The sequence below is a fragment of the Delphinapterus leucas genome, chromosome 13, assembly GCF_059928025.1.
Source record: "Delphinapterus leucas isolate spDelLeu-1000000601 "Yukka" chromosome 13, BTC_Dleu_Yukka2, whole genome shotgun sequence".
Taxonomy (NCBI): domain Eukaryota; kingdom Metazoa; phylum Chordata; class Mammalia; order Artiodactyla; family Monodontidae; genus Delphinapterus; species Delphinapterus leucas.
In genome coordinates, this window is record NC_143141.1 from 94095954 (window position 1) to 94113509 (window position 17556).

The following is a 17556-nucleotide window of genomic DNA, read 5'->3' on the forward strand; positions in this document are numbered from 1 at the left end:
GAGGGGCCCGCTCCGCGCGCCCGCGTAGTCCTGCCCCGGCCCCACCCGGAGCGATAGTGCAGTCTCGCGCTTGCGCAGTCTGGCCCCAGAGCCTCCCGCGGGAGGCGGCGCCGAGAGCCACCCCGAGGGCGGGGGGTGGGGCGCGGGGAGGGGAGGGATGGGGCGGGACCAAGAGCCACCTGGAAGGGGAGGGGCCCAATGGGGGAAAGCTGGGGTCACGCGCCTCTGCGGAGTGACCACCCGAGGGCAGGAGAGGGCGTAGCCCCGAGTCCCGGGGTTTTGGGGGCCACAGATTGAAGCCAGAGAGACGGGGCCTGATGGGTCCCCGAGTGTCCTCGGAGAGTAGGGAGTCAGTCCTGGAATTCAGGTGAGCGCCCGTCACCTGGGCCGCGCGGCCGAAGGTGAGGCCCGCGATCAGGGGCTGGGCGGGGTCCGCAAGGGCACCTCCTGGTACCCCGAGACCCCCGCCCCCAGTGCCCGGGTCGGAACCGCTGCGCAAGGTCCGCTCTGCGGCAGGACGGCCGCTGGGCTGCCCAGTTATCGAAGCTGGGCTGCTTCAGCAGCCGCCCTGGGGCCGGTGAGGGCGAGCGCACACCTCCCTTAGCTGCAGTTTTTGTCCTGCGAATATGTGTAAAGTAGGTGCTTTGCCCCGGAAAAGCGGGTGTTTACCTGCTCCCTCACCTGTCTCAGGTGTGCACCTCGCTAGACCGGTCCCTGCCCTGGGAGGCGGAGCCGAGCGGGGAGGGCCTCTCCTCTTCCTGGGTAGGTGTCGGCAGCTCCAGGGGCGCCGGAACGGACCAGGCTCGGGGTCGCAAGTGAGTACGGGTGTCGGTGACGCCGCTGAACCTCACCTGGAATCGGGACCACCCCTTACGCTATACAAAAGTTTTGCTGAGGAGTGTAAATCTTTGGTGAAAGAGGTAGAAACGATGTCTTTGGGATTTTTTTGCTGTTGCGCATCTATTAACACTCAGTTATCCCACAACTGTTAAAAGTTAAGAGGAACCAGCTCCCTGGACTCTCCACAAATGCGGTTGTGATTCAGGTTTGGCCCCAGTTGATTCAGTTCACAGAATGGCTTTTCTCGTTTTTAATTTTAGCGATTGTCATTCACTTCATTTGTAAATATCTAATATTTGAAAAGCCAAGTATTAGGCACTATCTTTTTTCGCTCCCGTCTGTTTTAGTGGGGGACACTCTGGACCTTTGTTGGACGGTTTGGGTTCAGCCTGGGCCTGGCTCGCGCAGCCGGAGGCAGAAAGCTGCTATTGTTTCCGGGCTCCCCAGGTGTAAGTGCCGGGCCCTCCACACCTCACCTGGCCCTGCCTGTGATCAGCCACAGTTCCAGGGAACCTCTTGGGGCAGAGTGGCCGCCTCCCTGGTGCTGTGAGCGCTGGACCTTGGATCTCTTTCCTTTACTGTGGTGGTTTTTCCTTGTGTAATGAAATAGGAAACTGCTCTGAACAGGTAGATGACCATAAGATAATGAGATTTACCCTGCTAGCTGGAAATGTGTCATTTTCACTTCATCTCAACAAATAGTTCTGTGTCACCACTGCTGCTGCTGAGGCTGAGTTGGAGAGAATGACACAGACAGGAGACCCCTGCCCATAGAGAGTAGGAATCTGATGGCCCCAGAATGTTCTACCAAAGGGGAGGAGGTTTTCAGGTTTTCTTTTGTATGCAGAACATGCGTGTCCTGCATTTTTGTCCTCATGAGAGTTTTTATTGAGGTGTGGGAGATGCCTGAATTAATAATGGGTTAGTCAGAAACTCTGCACACACGCACCTCAGAGAAATAACAAGTCTCCATGGTGCTGTTTAGTTCTTTGTGTGGCCTGCTATTGGCATACCTGTGCAGTGACCAGCTGGAGGTTAAAATCAGTTGTTACTTCCATCCTGTTTATCATTTATAAACTAAGGAGAATTGGTTATCTGGTTTACAAATATTCTATTTAAACAGAGTTTCTTTAAAATGAGTTAATACTATCCCTCATCTTTTGTAAGATTAAAAAAAATATTTAAAAGAAATCTGTGCTCATCAAGAGTGATTTGATGCTTTTATTCCATTTAGGAAATTTTCTCAGGGGCTTTCTCACTGTTTAGAAAGAAAGATATGGTGTTTGGAAAGAGAACGCTGACAAGCGAAGGGGATGTTGCTGCCGTGACGCTGAGTGACCGGTGGTCACAGACGTCTTTCTACAAGTTGCCTTATGTGCAAGTGTGTCACGATAAGACATCATCCTGTGCAGTTTGAGACCTAAACACACGGAATTTTTATTTTCTTTGGGAGGAGTCCATTTTTCACAGTCACTGACCAGGTTAATGTGGCCTGTGTAGTTCTTCTCTGAGCCAGGATCACTCTTCAGTTTAAGAAAAGGTAACGTGGTATAAGTCGAGGGGCTCCTTATGCTGGAAGTTATGGTTCTTGTCACTCCATAGTCTCTGTCCCCTGTCTGAATCCTGTGGTCAGGGGAACAAGAAAAGAGGCACAGGCCACGGTAATGTTTGGGGCTCAAATCATCAGTTTAGTTTGAAGTTTGGATTAGAAGGTTAATGACCTGACCAGAGAGACCAGTTTTGATTTCTAGAACTGACAGACTTTGTCTCCTTAAGACAAAGGAAGCAGTTAAACCCAGGCCACAGAGAGATAAGAATTAGTTTAAGAAACAGTGGCATCCACCTAAAGGGGTGGGATAGGGAGGATGGGAGGGAGACAGAGGGAGGGGATATGGGGATGTACTATATGTATAGCTGATTCACTTTGTTATACAGCAGAAACTAACACACCATTGTAAAGCAATTATACTCCAATAAAGATGTTAAAAAAAAAAAGAAAGAAACAGTGGCCATAGTTATCAGGTGGTAGTGTCCGAGATGATAACGTCCTAATAAAGCTAAACTCAATATTTCAAAGGCTTTCAAAAGGTTACATAGATATATAAAGTTTCTTTTATTTTAGCTATGGTTTATAGCCAAGACAAAAATTAATAAAAAATTTCCTATAGGTAGCCCTCTCATAATTGAGACTCCATTAAGGAAAATAATATATTAGATGCTTGTTGACCAGAGGGAAAGTTTGGGAAGCCCTTGAAGTCTTAAAGCGATGAGGTGTTGGGAGGGGACCTTTCCTCTCCCTGCTTTTGTTCTAGACGGGAGGGCTAGGCTGGAGACTAGTCAGTTTTATCACCCCGGGTGGCAGCTTACTCCAAATAGTATTCTAATGTCACTGTGGCCCCCAGTCACCCCAGCCCTGAGTTTACTGCCCCATGACCAATATGGGAATTATTTCTACATCTTAAGCTCATTTCAAGCTTTTGAGGTTTCCAAAGTAAAAATTTTCTCCTCAGTATTAAAAAAAAAATCCTCTTAATTAAAAAAAAAAAAAGTCTTAGTATGGAAATTTTCAAATATTTCAGTTACTTTTTAAAGAAAACTTTACATCTGTTTTCTTGGCTTGAGGTTTGGCATCCATCCTTCTCTTTGGAGGAAACTCAAATATTTATAGATGATTTGCTTTGCCTTGGAGTTCAAGAGACTTAAGAATTTTATGAATATTGAGATGCAAACCATGACTTAATAATGACCTTGTCTTCACAACTTCAGCAATATCATGATATCAACATTCTGAACAGACCATGCCCCTCTGCCAAATGGTACAGCAGAGGAAAAGTGGATGAGCCACGATTTGATGCTGAGGACAGGAATTGAGGCTTGTCTCTAAATCGTTGTTATTACTTGTTGGCTCTGACAGAAAAATTCACCATTATACAACTATGACCTGGCAATATGCTCATATTAGAAATGTAATAGGATCTGTACTATTCAAACAAATTAGCCAGGTTCTTCTGGAATTCAGCTGAACGTGAAGGTGTCCTCACCATGACCAGCCTTGTGACGCCCAGCTCGCAGTGACACAGGGCTGTGTCTAGCACTCAGGCTTAGTGATTGAGCTTTGTGGTCTGCAGGCATCCCGGGCTGCGTGTGAATTCCCCGGTCCAGTAGCTTTCCTTCCCATGTTTATAAAAGAGGCTCTGACCTTCCCTACACAGGATGTTTGCAATAGCAACTCTCAACTGTGGAATTTGCTTATTTAACTCGTTTAATTCTGCCTGGTTGATGGAGTTCAAAGTAGAAAGTCTTTTGGGGGTAAGGTTTATGTATCATTTACTGAGCTTTAGTTGCACATGCCAGAATATCTGATCCAAACTGGCTTTAGCAGGAAAGGATTTCACTGGTCCATGTGACTGAAGAGTCCAGAGCTGCTTGTGGCACCAGCTGTGGCCCAGCCCTGGGCTCAAGCAGTGCCGGCAGAGCCCAGGTTCTCTCTCCAACTCTAGTCAAGCGCTCCTCTGCATGGCTTTGCTCTCAGGCCCTCCCCAGTGGTGACAAAACCTTGCAGCAAGTCCAAACAGAAGTGCCTGTGAAAGAGGCAGTTCCGGCAGCTCCCACACAAGCCCTTGGTCAGACGCTGACGTGGATCAGCCTTGGTTACAAAGCTCTGCTGTAGCACAAGGAGGACACTTGGTCTAATTCTGCAAATGGGTCCCCTTCAGGTGCGGCATCCGTGGAAACAGACACACTGTGCTGGTTCCAAAAACCAGAGGCATAGATGCTCAGTAGGAAAAGGAACCAATTTCCACTGAAGTTTATTAATTCAAGTCAGTGCGATGTACTGAGCACCTGGATGTATGAAGAGGGCTCTACAGGGGCACAAAGCTTTGTAAAAAGCACTGCTTCTGACCTGTAAGGATTGCAGCTGAGTGGTGGACAGCTGTGTGGGTAAGAGTCTCAAATCACAAGCTCGAGTGCTGGAAATGTAAACATTCTATTGAGTCCTCGTGTTCAGTCACGTCTCAGAGTGGGTGTTGGGAAGAAGCGTCAGGTGTATGCAGCCTCTGCCCACTCAGATTTGCTTCTGGGTCTGCAGTTATCAACAGTTCTGAAGCTGGCCCCTGCTGCACTCCCAAGGTCCTGACATCCCAGCTCTGATGGAACAACAGTAGAGTTTCCTGCAAGCAGAAAGCTGGCTCTCCCATGCCTTCTGGGCTGAAGGGGTCTTAGGGGGGTGGGCACCACTTGGCAGTGGGGCTACTTGAGGCTCTTTAGACCAGTGTGCTTGTTGGTCTCCTGACACTCAGGTCTCCTTAGTTTGGGGTTTGGTTTGGTTTGGTTTTGTCCTACCTTTCCTGTGACAGCCTAGAAAGGACTATTTTAAGGTACTATGCCATCAACTTGTACCACGCTTCCCTCTCACCCTCCTCTCTCTCAAGATCTAGGAAATGTTACAGAGTCTGAGAGTCAGGGAACCTTTGCGCTTACTCAGCACACGTTCTTCTAAACCCACTGGGTTTTCTATGTAAATGAGCCTTTCCTAGTCCTCACAGGGTTTTGATCTTTAATTCCTAAAAGCAACAAATGCTTCATTCATTTAACAAATATTTATTGGGCACTTACTATATGTTATTATGGTGTGTGTTGGAGATATTACAGTTAATAAAATAGTCAGTGTGCTTAACCTCATGGCACTTACATTCTAGAGAGGGAGATTAGGTTAGAACGATTAGATTAGATAGACAGACAGACAGACAGGGTAGATAAAAGCCATGGTGTAGACTAAATATGGTGGAAAAACTTCGAGGCGTGTTATCAATGAGATATTACTTAGAGCATTTCTTTGGAGAAGTGACCATAGGTGTTCAAGACTGGAAACAGAGAAACCACAGAGGAGGCTGCTGAACAGACGCCACAGGAACAGATATTCCTTGGGCCAGACTGGTGGCAGGGGAGCGGGTGAGATGTAACCAGATTCTGAGCGTGTTGAAGGTCTGTGCTCCAGTAGGGTGTGCTGGTGGATTGGCACTGGGAATGAGAGCGATATGGAAGTTACAGTTGGCTCAGGTTTTGAGTGTGAGCTCCCTGATGGATGAAGCCTACCTGGAGAGGAAACCTGGGGAGCAGGCTGGAGAGGAGGTTAGGGCATCACTGTGAAGTCTAAATGTGATTAATTTGAGATGCTTACTTGGATACTTGATTTGAAGGTCCAATCAGTAATTGATACGGTGAGTCTGGCATTTAGGGAAAGGTTAAAGAATAGATCAAGCTTGGAGAATTATCAGATATAAATGGTGCTTAAAGTCACAGGACCTGAGGTGTGAGTGTGAATAGGAAAGGTGGAGCCTTGGGGAAGCTGAGAGGACCCTGAAAGGGCTGGCCTCCAATGCTTCGCTCCCTCTTGGAAGCTGCCGACGGGAAAACAATGCACAATGTGAGAGTTGTGAGTTAAGTTTTATTTGGGGCAAAATGAGGACTGTAGCCTGGGAGACAGCCTCTCAGATAGTGCTGAGGAACTGCTCTGAAGAGACGGGGTGGGGAGGCCAGTGTACACGTGATTTCGGTGAAGGGGGTACATGTAATCAAGCACACATTTTGGCAGAAGTTCGCTGCCGGTCACAAGCAGATGTCTGTATCAGTGATTTTAGTGCTTTTCTAGATATGAGAAAATGTGAGAAACTGTGCTCTTAAAATCTTCTCCTGAAAAGATCTAAGTATCTGAAGGCCTGTTCTGCCAGTTCTTTCCAGAGCACAGAGGGCCTCCTTCCTGAGCTCCGCCCTGAGCTCCTTTCAGGGTGTGTTAAAGGTCAGCGACTGCAGTGACCTAATCTTTGTAGAGTCAGATGGCAAGTGACAATTTTCAGTTGGCAAGACAGACGAAGGCAGTGTTAGCAACCTTGGCACTGCTGGGTCCCCTGGGGCCTCTCCCACAAGACATGGGGCAGGTGTCTTCCTTGCTCCTTGGGTCATCTGTTGTTTTGTGCGGCGCAGGTGGTAAAGCTCTGCTCAGCTGCCCCAGGAAGGGATGGCCCCGGGGTGGGGGGATCTTGCCAAATCTCAGGTCTGGTCTAAGATTTAAGTACTCATGGTTTCAAGTAGAAGCGGTGTTTAAGGTTGATTTGGAAGAATGAGTGGAATTTTAAGAGGTCAGAGGTTGGCATTTTTTTTTCCTCTAGGGCCAGGCAGCCCGTATTTCAGGCTTTGGGGGCCAAGAGGAAAACTGAGGCTATGTATTGACACTTACACAACAAGAGAGAAAACAATCTTCTACAAATTGTTACTGATAAAAACTGAATTATAATAATAATTGAGAACTTTTTTTGTAATCCAAGTCTTCTGGTGGGTAGAATGGGATTCTCTTTATGGGAGAACGTTTTCACCTTGAGTTCACTATTTAGCGCCCCTCATCATGACAGATCATAAATGTTCAGCTATCAATGCTGATCTAGGATGGGATTTTACCTGTTTCATCTTTGAAAGTGTGTTCTCACATAAAATATTCTTCTTTTGATTCATTTTTTTCAACCAGCCGTTCCCATGGGAGAACAGTGCGTGGCTGGGTGTGCCCGAGTCCTCGGGGCCTCTGAGCTCCCGACGCCCCTTCCGTATGTGCTCTGGGAGGGGCTGTGGGGCTCCTGTAAGGGGCTGATGCCGAGCTCCCTCGGGGAGTGGTGAGAGGCCATCTGGCGAGCCCGTTTGGCCAGAGGCCCAGGAAAGCCCTCTCGGAGTCCTCTCCACAGCCCCCCGCACTCAGAAACCAGAGGCCCCACTGCTCTGAGGACTCCTGCCCCTGCCACCCCCAGAGGGAGCCCAGCCTGGTGAAGCGCAGCTGTCCGCCGTCCTCGGGCCGAGCGACAGCTTCTCCAAGGAGGGCTACATCTCCTCACATTTCCCCCCGACCCGAGGACTGGCCCTCAGCCGAGGGCGCCACACAGAGTGAATAACTCCCACAGTGAACATCCCCTCTTTGACCCGCAGTGTGCATCCCACCTGCCGTTGGACTCTGCCTGCTACATCTATTCCAGGTGGACAGGGGGGTTACGGCCAGAGGCATGACTCGGGCGCAATGAGGGAGGTGCAGGAAGGGGCCTATAACATCAAGTTTTCAGGCACGTGCTAATAGGAGCACTTGGTACAGCAAAGATCTATCTTTTTATCCATTTTAACATTTAATAAAAAGGCAAAACTACTGCTTTGCTCTTTTAGAAGGACCTGCAAGTAGTCTATTAGGAATGCTATGTAATCAAAGAGAAAGATATTAACATATGGTATGTTATATTTTATGTGTTTTTACCCAGTTATCTACCTCCCCAAACTAACTAAGTGATTAGAATGTATATAAAACAAGTCTAGTCCTAAGTTAGAAAATAAAAATTACAGATACTTCTCCATCTTTCTTCTGCAGCAAATTCCATGGAGAGATGAGAAGTCATTTTTAAGCATAATAAGTAGGGTTATGTCAGCTGCAGCAACAAGCCCCCAAATCTCGATTTCTTAGCACAAGAAGAGTTGTGGTGGGCAGCTTCCCCCGTGTTCTGATCCAGGGTTCTCCATCCCTCCCACTGTGGCTGTACCCTGGAGACCCCTTCAGGCAGCCAGTGATAGGAAAGGGAGGGTGCAGAAAACGCTCCTTCCCACTATTTGGGCGTAGAAGCGACATCCATTACTGTCTCTTGGCAGCAGCTCCCGGGACCAGCGCTGTGCTGACGCAGGAAGCACACAAGTGTGTGGGAAACTAGCTAACACAGGAGACCCCCTGCATGCGACTTGTTCATTCCATAAAGAGTAAGGTTACATCATCTTAGATCCCAACAGAAATTAAGAAAACAAAGGCCTCATCTAGTCCTATGCCCGGTATCAAAGCACATGCGTTACAAATGGACAGTGCACGTTAGTCGGTTTTCTAGTCGCACTCCGGTTGCCTTGCTGATCGCCAGCTCGGTACCTCCTTTGTAGTGATCCAGCGGAGAAGAGGCGGGCTCCCATCGAGGCTGTTCACACCGGTTGTGGGTTGTGGTTTTCAGAAGCCGTCAATTGTGTCAATACCATATCGGAAACTTGGAAATGCCCCCTACCGTGCACACTTTTTCTTGATCACTGTGGAATACCAAAACCAATTGTATGTCATTAGCTTGCTACTGACATTAGTCAAGTCATGACTAACAGCTACTTCCATAAAATGTACTTTAAAGGCCGAAGTATCTACATAAATATGTTCACTTGGAATTTTTCTACGCTGTATTTTTTCTAAGACCTCCTAAATCCAGACTGTATAACCAAAGCATTGATAATAGGAAAAGTTTAAAGACCACTAGTAAATTGACATAATTTTAAATGGATGTTTTAAGATTCCTTCCCTATTTAAAGATTATGTGCTTCTGAGAATTTTTCTGTGTTCATCTTTGTGTTTCATATTCACCATCGCAAGTGAAAGTAGAGAACCAAGAGTAGCAGCTTTTCAGTATCTCAGTACCATCGTCAAAATGGGACAGTGTGATTTTAAACAAATACATGATCGAGAAGATGAAGAGCAACTTTATGTTAGTTCCTAAAAATGCAAATTTCAGAATTGTCAATGGTATACAAATGCATATAATAACAACTGAATATTTAGTGTATAGCCACTCACCAAATCCCTGTCCTTTGAATTATGTGTGTGCGTGTGTGTGTGCGCACATGCGTGAGGGAGGGGAGGCTGTGTGTGCTCTCTTGTTTGTGTAAAACATAAGGGTACATTTTTCACTTTTCTACACCTCTTCATGCAAGACGTTGGCTGTGAGAGGTCAGATTTTAAACAAAAGACAACTTATGGAGTAATTATTCATAATATACATATTTTTTTACAGCTGGAGTCATACGTTTCCACTAATATATTAAATATTTAATAGTACAGGATTCAATTTATGCTGAGCAATCTTTGTTCTGTAATATTTCAGACATACAAAGGACTATTGAGAATAACAATTTTTACATCCGTGACTTACTATGCACAGCCTAAGGGAAAATGTACACGTTTCCAGTAAGCTTCCTATATAAGCCTTCCCCAGGGCCACCCCACCCCCAAATCAAATATCATTTTACTTTATTTTTATATATAAATATTTGTATAACATTTATGTGTTTACGTAAATGTGTGATACCCTATATATCTTCATGCAACTTGTTTTTGCTGTCAATATTCCTCACATTTTGCCATGTTGATACAGTAGATCTAGTTTATCTGAAGTTCTGTATAGAATACAATTTTAATACTACACCAAACTAGATATATCCGTCCTCCTCTTGAGGGACGTTTGTCTCCTGTTTGAATGTATTTATTTCTTTGTGCTGTTAAAAGCCCTGCCTCGGTGGCTGGGCTGCCTCAACAAGTTACCACAGACTGGTCGGCTTACAACAGACACGCCCTCTCCCGCGTGGAGGCTGCCCCGTGGGGCGTCAGCCGGGCGTGCTTGGAGGGACGCACCCCTCCAAGAGTCCTGCCTTCTCTCTCCCAACTCCTGGGGCCCCAGTGCTTCTGGGCTTGTGGCCGCACGGTCCAGCCTCTGCCTCTGTGGCCACGTTGCCTTCCCCTCCTCTCTGCATCTTCCCCTTTCTGTCTCCTTAAGGACTTAGGGGCCACCTGGGTAGTCAAGAATGATTAACTTAATTACGTCTGCAAAGACCCTGTTTCCAAATAAGGTCCCTTTCACAGGGTCCAGGTAGACGTGAATTTGGGGGCCACCATTCAGCCGGGCAGCCAGTGCCTCTGAGCACGTCCAGGAGTAGAATTGGTGGGTCATCTCCAGCTGTCCTCAGAACAGCTCCCACAGCAGCTGCACTTACTCACGTCCCCACCAATGGGACAGAGGCTTCCCTATGTGCCCCTGCACAACCTACACGTGCTCATTGGCAGGCTTTTATAATTTCCGTCAACCTAAAGGACAAGAAACGGTAATGCATTATGGTCTAGCTTTGCATGTCCCCGGCTTCTAGGGAGTTTGATCAACTTTTCATATATTTATTGGCCATGGAGGTTTCCTCTTCTGTGGATTAACTAATTGAACACTTTGCCCCATTTTCTATAGTGATTTCATATTTTTATTGATATTAAAAGATCTGTATATATTCTGGGTGTGGTACATATATACAATGGAATATTACTCAGCCATAAAAAAGAATGAAATCATGCCATTTGCAGCAACATGGATGGACTTAGAGACTGTCATACTGAGTGAAGTGAGTCAGACAAAGAAAGACAAACATGTGATATCACTTATAATGTGGAATCTAAGAAAAGGGTACAAATGAACTTATCTATAAAACAGAAAAAGTTACAGATGTAGAAAACAAACTTATGGTTACCAGGGGTTGGAGGGGAGGGATAAACTGGGAGATTGGGATTGACATATACACACTACTATATATAAGACAGATAACTAATAAGCACCTACTGTATAGTACAGGGAACTCTACTCGATACTCTGTAATGGCCTATATGGGAAAAGACTCTAAAAAAGAGTAGATATATGTATATGTATAACTGATTCACTTTGCTGTACACCGGAAACTAACACAACATTGTAAATCAACTATACTCCAATAAAAATTAAAAACAAAAAAAAAACAGAAATGGAAGAAGCAAAATGTCCAGAACTAAAGAAGGATTTAAGAATTCAACTTGAAGAATCCTAAATTTTAAATAACAAATGAAAAAGTAGAAGATACTAAAGATATGATAGAAATACAAATTGAAAAATTCAAATTGATTTGTAATTATAATAAATCAATTAACCATAAATCATGTCAATCATAATAAACGTAAATAAATTTAAAATTTCTATATTAAAAAATAAAAGATCTTTATATATTCTGGATTCTAAATCTCTGTCACTTATGTTTATGACAAATATCTTCCAATCTGTGGCTTATATTTTTATTTTTTAAACGTATGTTGATACAACTTTTTAAACTTTAATGTAGTTGAATGTATCTGTAGTTTCCCGTTATTGTTGTGCCTTGTTTGTAGCATTCCTCCATCCTCGAATCATAAAGATATTCCTTAGTCTTTTTATTCTAAAAGTACTAAGTTTTGCTTTTAATATTTAGGCGTTCAATTACATTGAATTTTTTTTGTGTGTATGATGTGATATTGTAATCTAATTTTATTTTGTTTTCCTTTGAATGACCTAAAGTCCCAGAATAATTTATTAATTTACCATGTCATCTCTCTCATATATTTTAAAATATATGAGTATATATATATATATGAATATTCCTTTCTTGCTTTTGTCATGAAGGTAGCATTTTTAATTAAGTGCTGTGGATCATTCAATAAATTGTGTTGTATAATTTTAAAATATTAGGTTCTCACTTCATATCCTATACCAATGCAAGTTTGAGGAGGGTCAAATATTTAATGTAAAGTAAAAGCTCTGGAGGAAGAAAATTTAGAATAATACTTGTATAATTTTTTTCTTAAAGGCTTTTAGTCACAATAATAGAAAGATGATAATGGTAGAAAGCTCAGAGAGCTATTGCCATATAAATAAAAACAAATACTGAAAAACTATACATAAAAGTATGAAAACAAGAAGCTGAGATACAAACTTGCGACATGATTAAAATTATAGACAAAAGGAGTATGGCACCAGAAAAATAAGCAAAGAACATGAACAGAAAATATGCAAAGCAAAATGTAAACAAACAATAAAAATTGGTCATCCTGGGCTTCCCTGGTGGGGCAGTGGTTGAGAGTCCGCCTGCCAACGCAGGGGATACAGGTTCGTGCCCCAATCCGGGAAGATCCCACGTGCCGTGGAGCGGCTGGGCCCGTGAGCCATGGCCGCTGAGCCTGCGCATCCGGAGCCTGTGCTCCACAACGGGAGAGGCCACAGCAGTGAGAGGCCCGTGTACCGCAAAAAAAAAAAAAAAAAAAAAAAAAATTGGTCATCCTTTCTGATGTGCACACTTTGCCTCGACCAGCTTCCCCAGTAACAGTACGAATTTTTTATGGTAATACCCAGTGGTTCTAAGGTTGGATAGTAATTTTAGAAGGTGATTTGATAATGGAATAAAAAGCTAGGCATTTTTGACTTTTTTCAGTCATTAATTCCAACTCCTAAGATTCTCTCAAGATAATTACCATCAAACAGTGGTATCACTAAAAACTAAAAATGGAAATAATCTCCTTGTTTAGCAATAGGAACCAACTGAAGCACACGCTAAAATGCAGACAGTAGTATTGGTGAGTATTAGTAGCAGGGATGCCCTTTTTCTTCAATATTTGTGTATCTATATTTTTCCTTTATTTTTACAATGCACTTATGCCATAATTTCTGGTGGTTTAAAAAATATAGAAAAATTTTCAGGGACTTCCCTGGCGGTCCAGTGGTTAAGACTCCATGCTTCCAGTTCTGGGGGCATGGGTTCAATCCCTGGTCGGGGAACTAGGATCCGACATGCCACGTGGTGCGGCCAAAAAAAGAAAAAAAATTTTTCCTCATAGTTGGGCCTTTTGCACTATGAATTTGAAAAGTAATTCTCCCATAATTTCTGGTTCTTTTATGGTTTGACTTTTGGTTGTGTTTTTTTTTTTTCTTTTTTTGCGGTACGCGGGCCTCTCACTGTTGTGGCCTCTCCCGTTGCGGACAGAGCACAGGCTCCGGACGCGCAGGCCCAGCGGCCAATGGCTCACGGGCCCAGCCGCTCCACGGCATGTAGGATCTTCCCGGACCGGGCCACGAACCCGTGTCCCCTGCATCGGCAGGGGGACTCTCAACCACTGCGCCACCAGGGAAGCCCTGACTTTTGGTATTTTAAATCATCAATGCATTTGGAGTTTATTGTTATGTAATGTGAAACTGTGGATGACTTTTTTCCCCCAAAGGACCACTATTTATTGTGTACAACAGCTTTTCCACAATGATTTGAGGTGCAATATTTATCGTATATTAAATTAATTTATATATTTGGGCCAATTTCTGAATTTTTTTAATGGATTTTTATATATATATATTTATTTTATTTTACTTATTTTAAAATTTTTTTTGGCTGTGTTGGGTCTTCGTTGCTGTGCGCAGACTCTCTCTAGTTGCAGCGAGTCAGGGCTACTCTTCGTTGCGGTGCACAGGTTTCTTCTCCCGTTGGGAGCACGGGCTCTAGGTGCGTGGGCTTCAGTAGTTGTGGCACGCGGGCTCAGTAGTTGTGGCTTGCAGGCTCTAGAGTGCAGGCTCAGTAGTTATGGTGCATGGGCTTAGTTGCTCCGCAGCATGTGGGATCTTCCCAGACCAGGGCTCGAACCTGTTTCTCCTGCATTGGCAGGTGGATTCTTAACCACAGTGCCACCAGGGAAGCCCTGAATTTTCTATTTTGTCAAATTGATTTTTCTGCCTGTATTTACATCACTAAGAGGTAAATTATTGAGGCTTTATAATATGTTAAACCAGAGCTTATCGCCTTCATTCTTCTTCTTTCACACATTTTCTTCTAGCTTTTCTTGCTTATTTTTCCATATGAATTTGGGAACTACTTTGTTTAGTAGTTAGACACTTGTTAGACTTAAAAGAGAATATGAATTTGATTTCATTTTTTAAAAAGTAGAAAAACCATCATAAGAAAATTGAAAAGACAAATGGCAAAGAGGAAATCAATGTTTGTAACTCGTATTCTAGAAAAAAAGGTTAATTCCCTTAATATACAAATCAATAAGGAACAGAGAAATACCCTCCATAAATGGACAAGAAATTAAAAAAAAAGATTTGACAGAAATGGAAAGATATTCAATATTACTCATCATAAAAAACAAAAGTACACTGAGAGCTTCATGACAAAGAAACTGGTACTGGAATTGCCACTTGCCGTAAACAACCAGAAACTGGGGAAAACATATGGAGCATCTGTTTTCATGTTGGACAACAGGCAAGTGGGTCTAGGATCCCAGAGGAGAGGGGAAATTGAGGTGAAGTCCACAATTGTCCATTTTTCTGCCTGGACCACTTTCCAAGCTGCAGCACAGGGAGGGAAGCCCACCGTGGCATGGGTTCTTTCTGAATGGGAGAGACAAATTGAGTTTGGAGAGGCTGAGCAACTGGAGTTTACAGAGCAGATTCCCAGAGGAGAGTGAATCAGAGATGGAAAGAGCTCAAGAAATCTGCAGAGTCCTTGGCTGAGCAGGAAGCATTGTGTGAAGGGGACACTTTCAGGGCAGGGCAAAGAACGACTCTCAGGAAGCTGTGAGGCAAACAGTCCTCAGAGCTTATGCAGCGTTGGGAGCAGTAGTTCCAACCAGCCGAGTGGAGAGAGTGTGTCACATCCGAGGACGTTCTGGAGACAGCCCAGAGTCACATGGTAGCTGCAGGCCTGGCACCGAAGACTACACACTCCAAGCGAAACATAAAAGCAAGCCTTGGAAAGACTGAGCTGATCTGCAAGTGACTCCCTGGCGCCAGCACAAATGCAGCAACACTGTTTAAATAAGACAACAAGATCTAGATCCTCAACATGGCGGTGTTCATAGTTCTAGCAACCACGAAATTTCACTAGCAATGGGCAGAAACAGTAAAACATAACCCATAACTAGGAGAAAAGTCAGTCAAAAAACAGACCCAGAAAGGGCAGAGATGGCACAGCCATCAGACAAGGATATAAAAACACTTTTTAAAATATGCTCAAGGATTGAAAGAACAACAAAAACACAATGAGGATAGAAATGGAAAGAATGAAAAACAACCAGTGGAACTTTCAGGGCTGAAAACACAATCTTTGAAATGAAAAATTCATCTGATGGTCAGAACAGCAGGATTTATATTGAAGCCTCTTGATTTCTTTGACTCTTCTGGTTCCTTGTCCTATGATAAAGGAATGGTCCATCCCACATACTTCAGAGCTGGGAAGATTATGTGAGCATCGCTAGGATGAATAAACCTTCCTCTGAGTTTATGAATACCCAACCAATGCTGAAAACATAGAATGCTATACAAATGCAGACGTTCATTAATTGAAGTAATCACTCAATTCCCGAGTCTACTAGAATTTTACTAAATGGAAAGTCGGTGCAGACAGGCCAAACACCTTCAACAAAGTAGTCAAATATATTAAATGTTGTATTAGCTGTTACAGACGGTAAGAAAATACATCTTTTGTTCATTCTCAACATTTTAATATTTTTTGTTAATATTGTGCTGAGTTAAGAATTGCAGGGAAAAGATACATAATTGGGAGACTGGACCAGATTTTAAGATCCTTTAGAATTCCATGATTTTATAATTTCTGAGATTTTGAGAGTTTAGGGTTTCCCAATCTTAGCGAAGTTAATTTACTAGGAAAATAAAGATGAAATGATCAATAAATAAGGATTTTCAATTTATTTCCTTTGTCTGGTAGGATACAATTTGATAATGCTTAATTGTGTATGAAAAAATGAAATTACAACAAATTTCTAACTTCTATTTAGTAGATCTCTTCATTAAAATCATGTTTTTAATCTTTCAGTGAATAACCCTATACCTTCCAATTTGAAATCTGAAGCAAAGAAGGCTGCTAAAATTCTAAGAGAATTCACAGAAATAACTTCCAGAAGTGGACCTGATAAGATCATTCCTGGTAGGTAAATGAAATACATACTTTTCACTTCTACATCTGCTCTGTTTCTTCAATTACCTTTGCAACCCTTGACTCACACAGGTCCTCAGACCACCTTTCTCCTCTGGGCCCGTCATCCCGGCTGGTGTCCTGGGCAGCCCCCTCTCCTCCTCCGCTCTGCAGGGCCCATGGCCCTAAGTACCCTGTGTCCGTTTCCACTGCATGTTCCCCACACTCACAGGTCCTTATCCTCAGTTTCTGAGGACTTTGGCAAGCTCACCTTGCAAACTCACCAGCTAATCTCATTAATAAATTTTAATTTTGTGTTTTTTCTTTCTAGGTAAGATAGTTATACTTGATAGTGGTTTAAGAAAACTAATCAATGACTCCCAGCACAGCTACACATCTGTATTCCCTGGGCCATTAAAGTGCAGTTCCTAAGCTCCCCCCCGACCTGCTGAATCAGACCCTGGGAGCAGCGTGGCCAGGAGTGCAGATTTTATCACATCTCTAATGTGATTCTCCTGTAGTCAGGCTGACCACACAAGACCTGGTCCAGAGGCCAGCCTTTGGGAACCACTGTCTGTTCATTACTAGTACCAGTTATTTCTAAAGGTGTTTCAGAGAATACCTGTCTGATGCAGACACTCACACGCAGACTAGCTCAGGCAGCTGCGGGCTGATCTCCCTCTTAGTGTACAACTCATCCTACATTAGAGAAACCAGTTTAATTTCTTAAGCCAGATTTTCTGAAGTTATTTAACAGACCTTTAAGGGTTGTAAAAATTTCTAATTTGTTGTTGTTATGGTAATAATACGAAGTGTTGTTATTTTGGCCCAGCCACTCCTCCCATCTTAAGAAAACAGCGCTTCATAGAGCCTTGCTCCTTGAAGGCAGGTGGCCACATCTGGGCATCACCTGGGAGCTTGTTAGAAACGCAGGACCTCAGGCTCCACTTCGGCCTGATGAATCAGAATCTGCATTTTTCACAAGATCTCCAGTGAGTCACATGCACGTACAAGCTAGAGAAGCACGTGTAACACTTGGAGAAAATTCAACCAGAAAAGCTCAATTTTCTGTAGCTCTATTCTGAAGCAGGAGACAGAAGACATTTCTCAATATACAGCAGCATCTACATGCATGTCAGGCTAGCCCAAGTTACA

General features: G+C 43.8%; 1 protein-coding gene across 3 annotated transcripts in view; it reads left to right on the plus strand.

The window, feature by feature from the left end:
- The first annotated feature begins 424 nt into the window (after window positions 1–424).
- Window positions 425–17556, plus strand: part of SH3YL1 (SH3 and SYLF domain containing 1) — a 46492-nt gene continuing 29360 nt past the window's right edge. The window contains exons 1-2 of one of the 3 annotated variants that reach the window (XR_016387428.1): window positions 425–815; window positions 16303–16413. Coding sequence is in view for 2 of the 3 variants with exons in the window: in XM_089894192.1 (XP_089750318.1) it covers window position 815; window positions 16303–16413 (112 nt within the window). In the remaining variant the exon portion in view is untranslated. The remainder of the gene's footprint in view (window positions 816–16302; window positions 16414–17556) is intronic. The other 2 variants (XM_089894192.1, XM_022561468.3) reach the window with 2 other exon arrangements.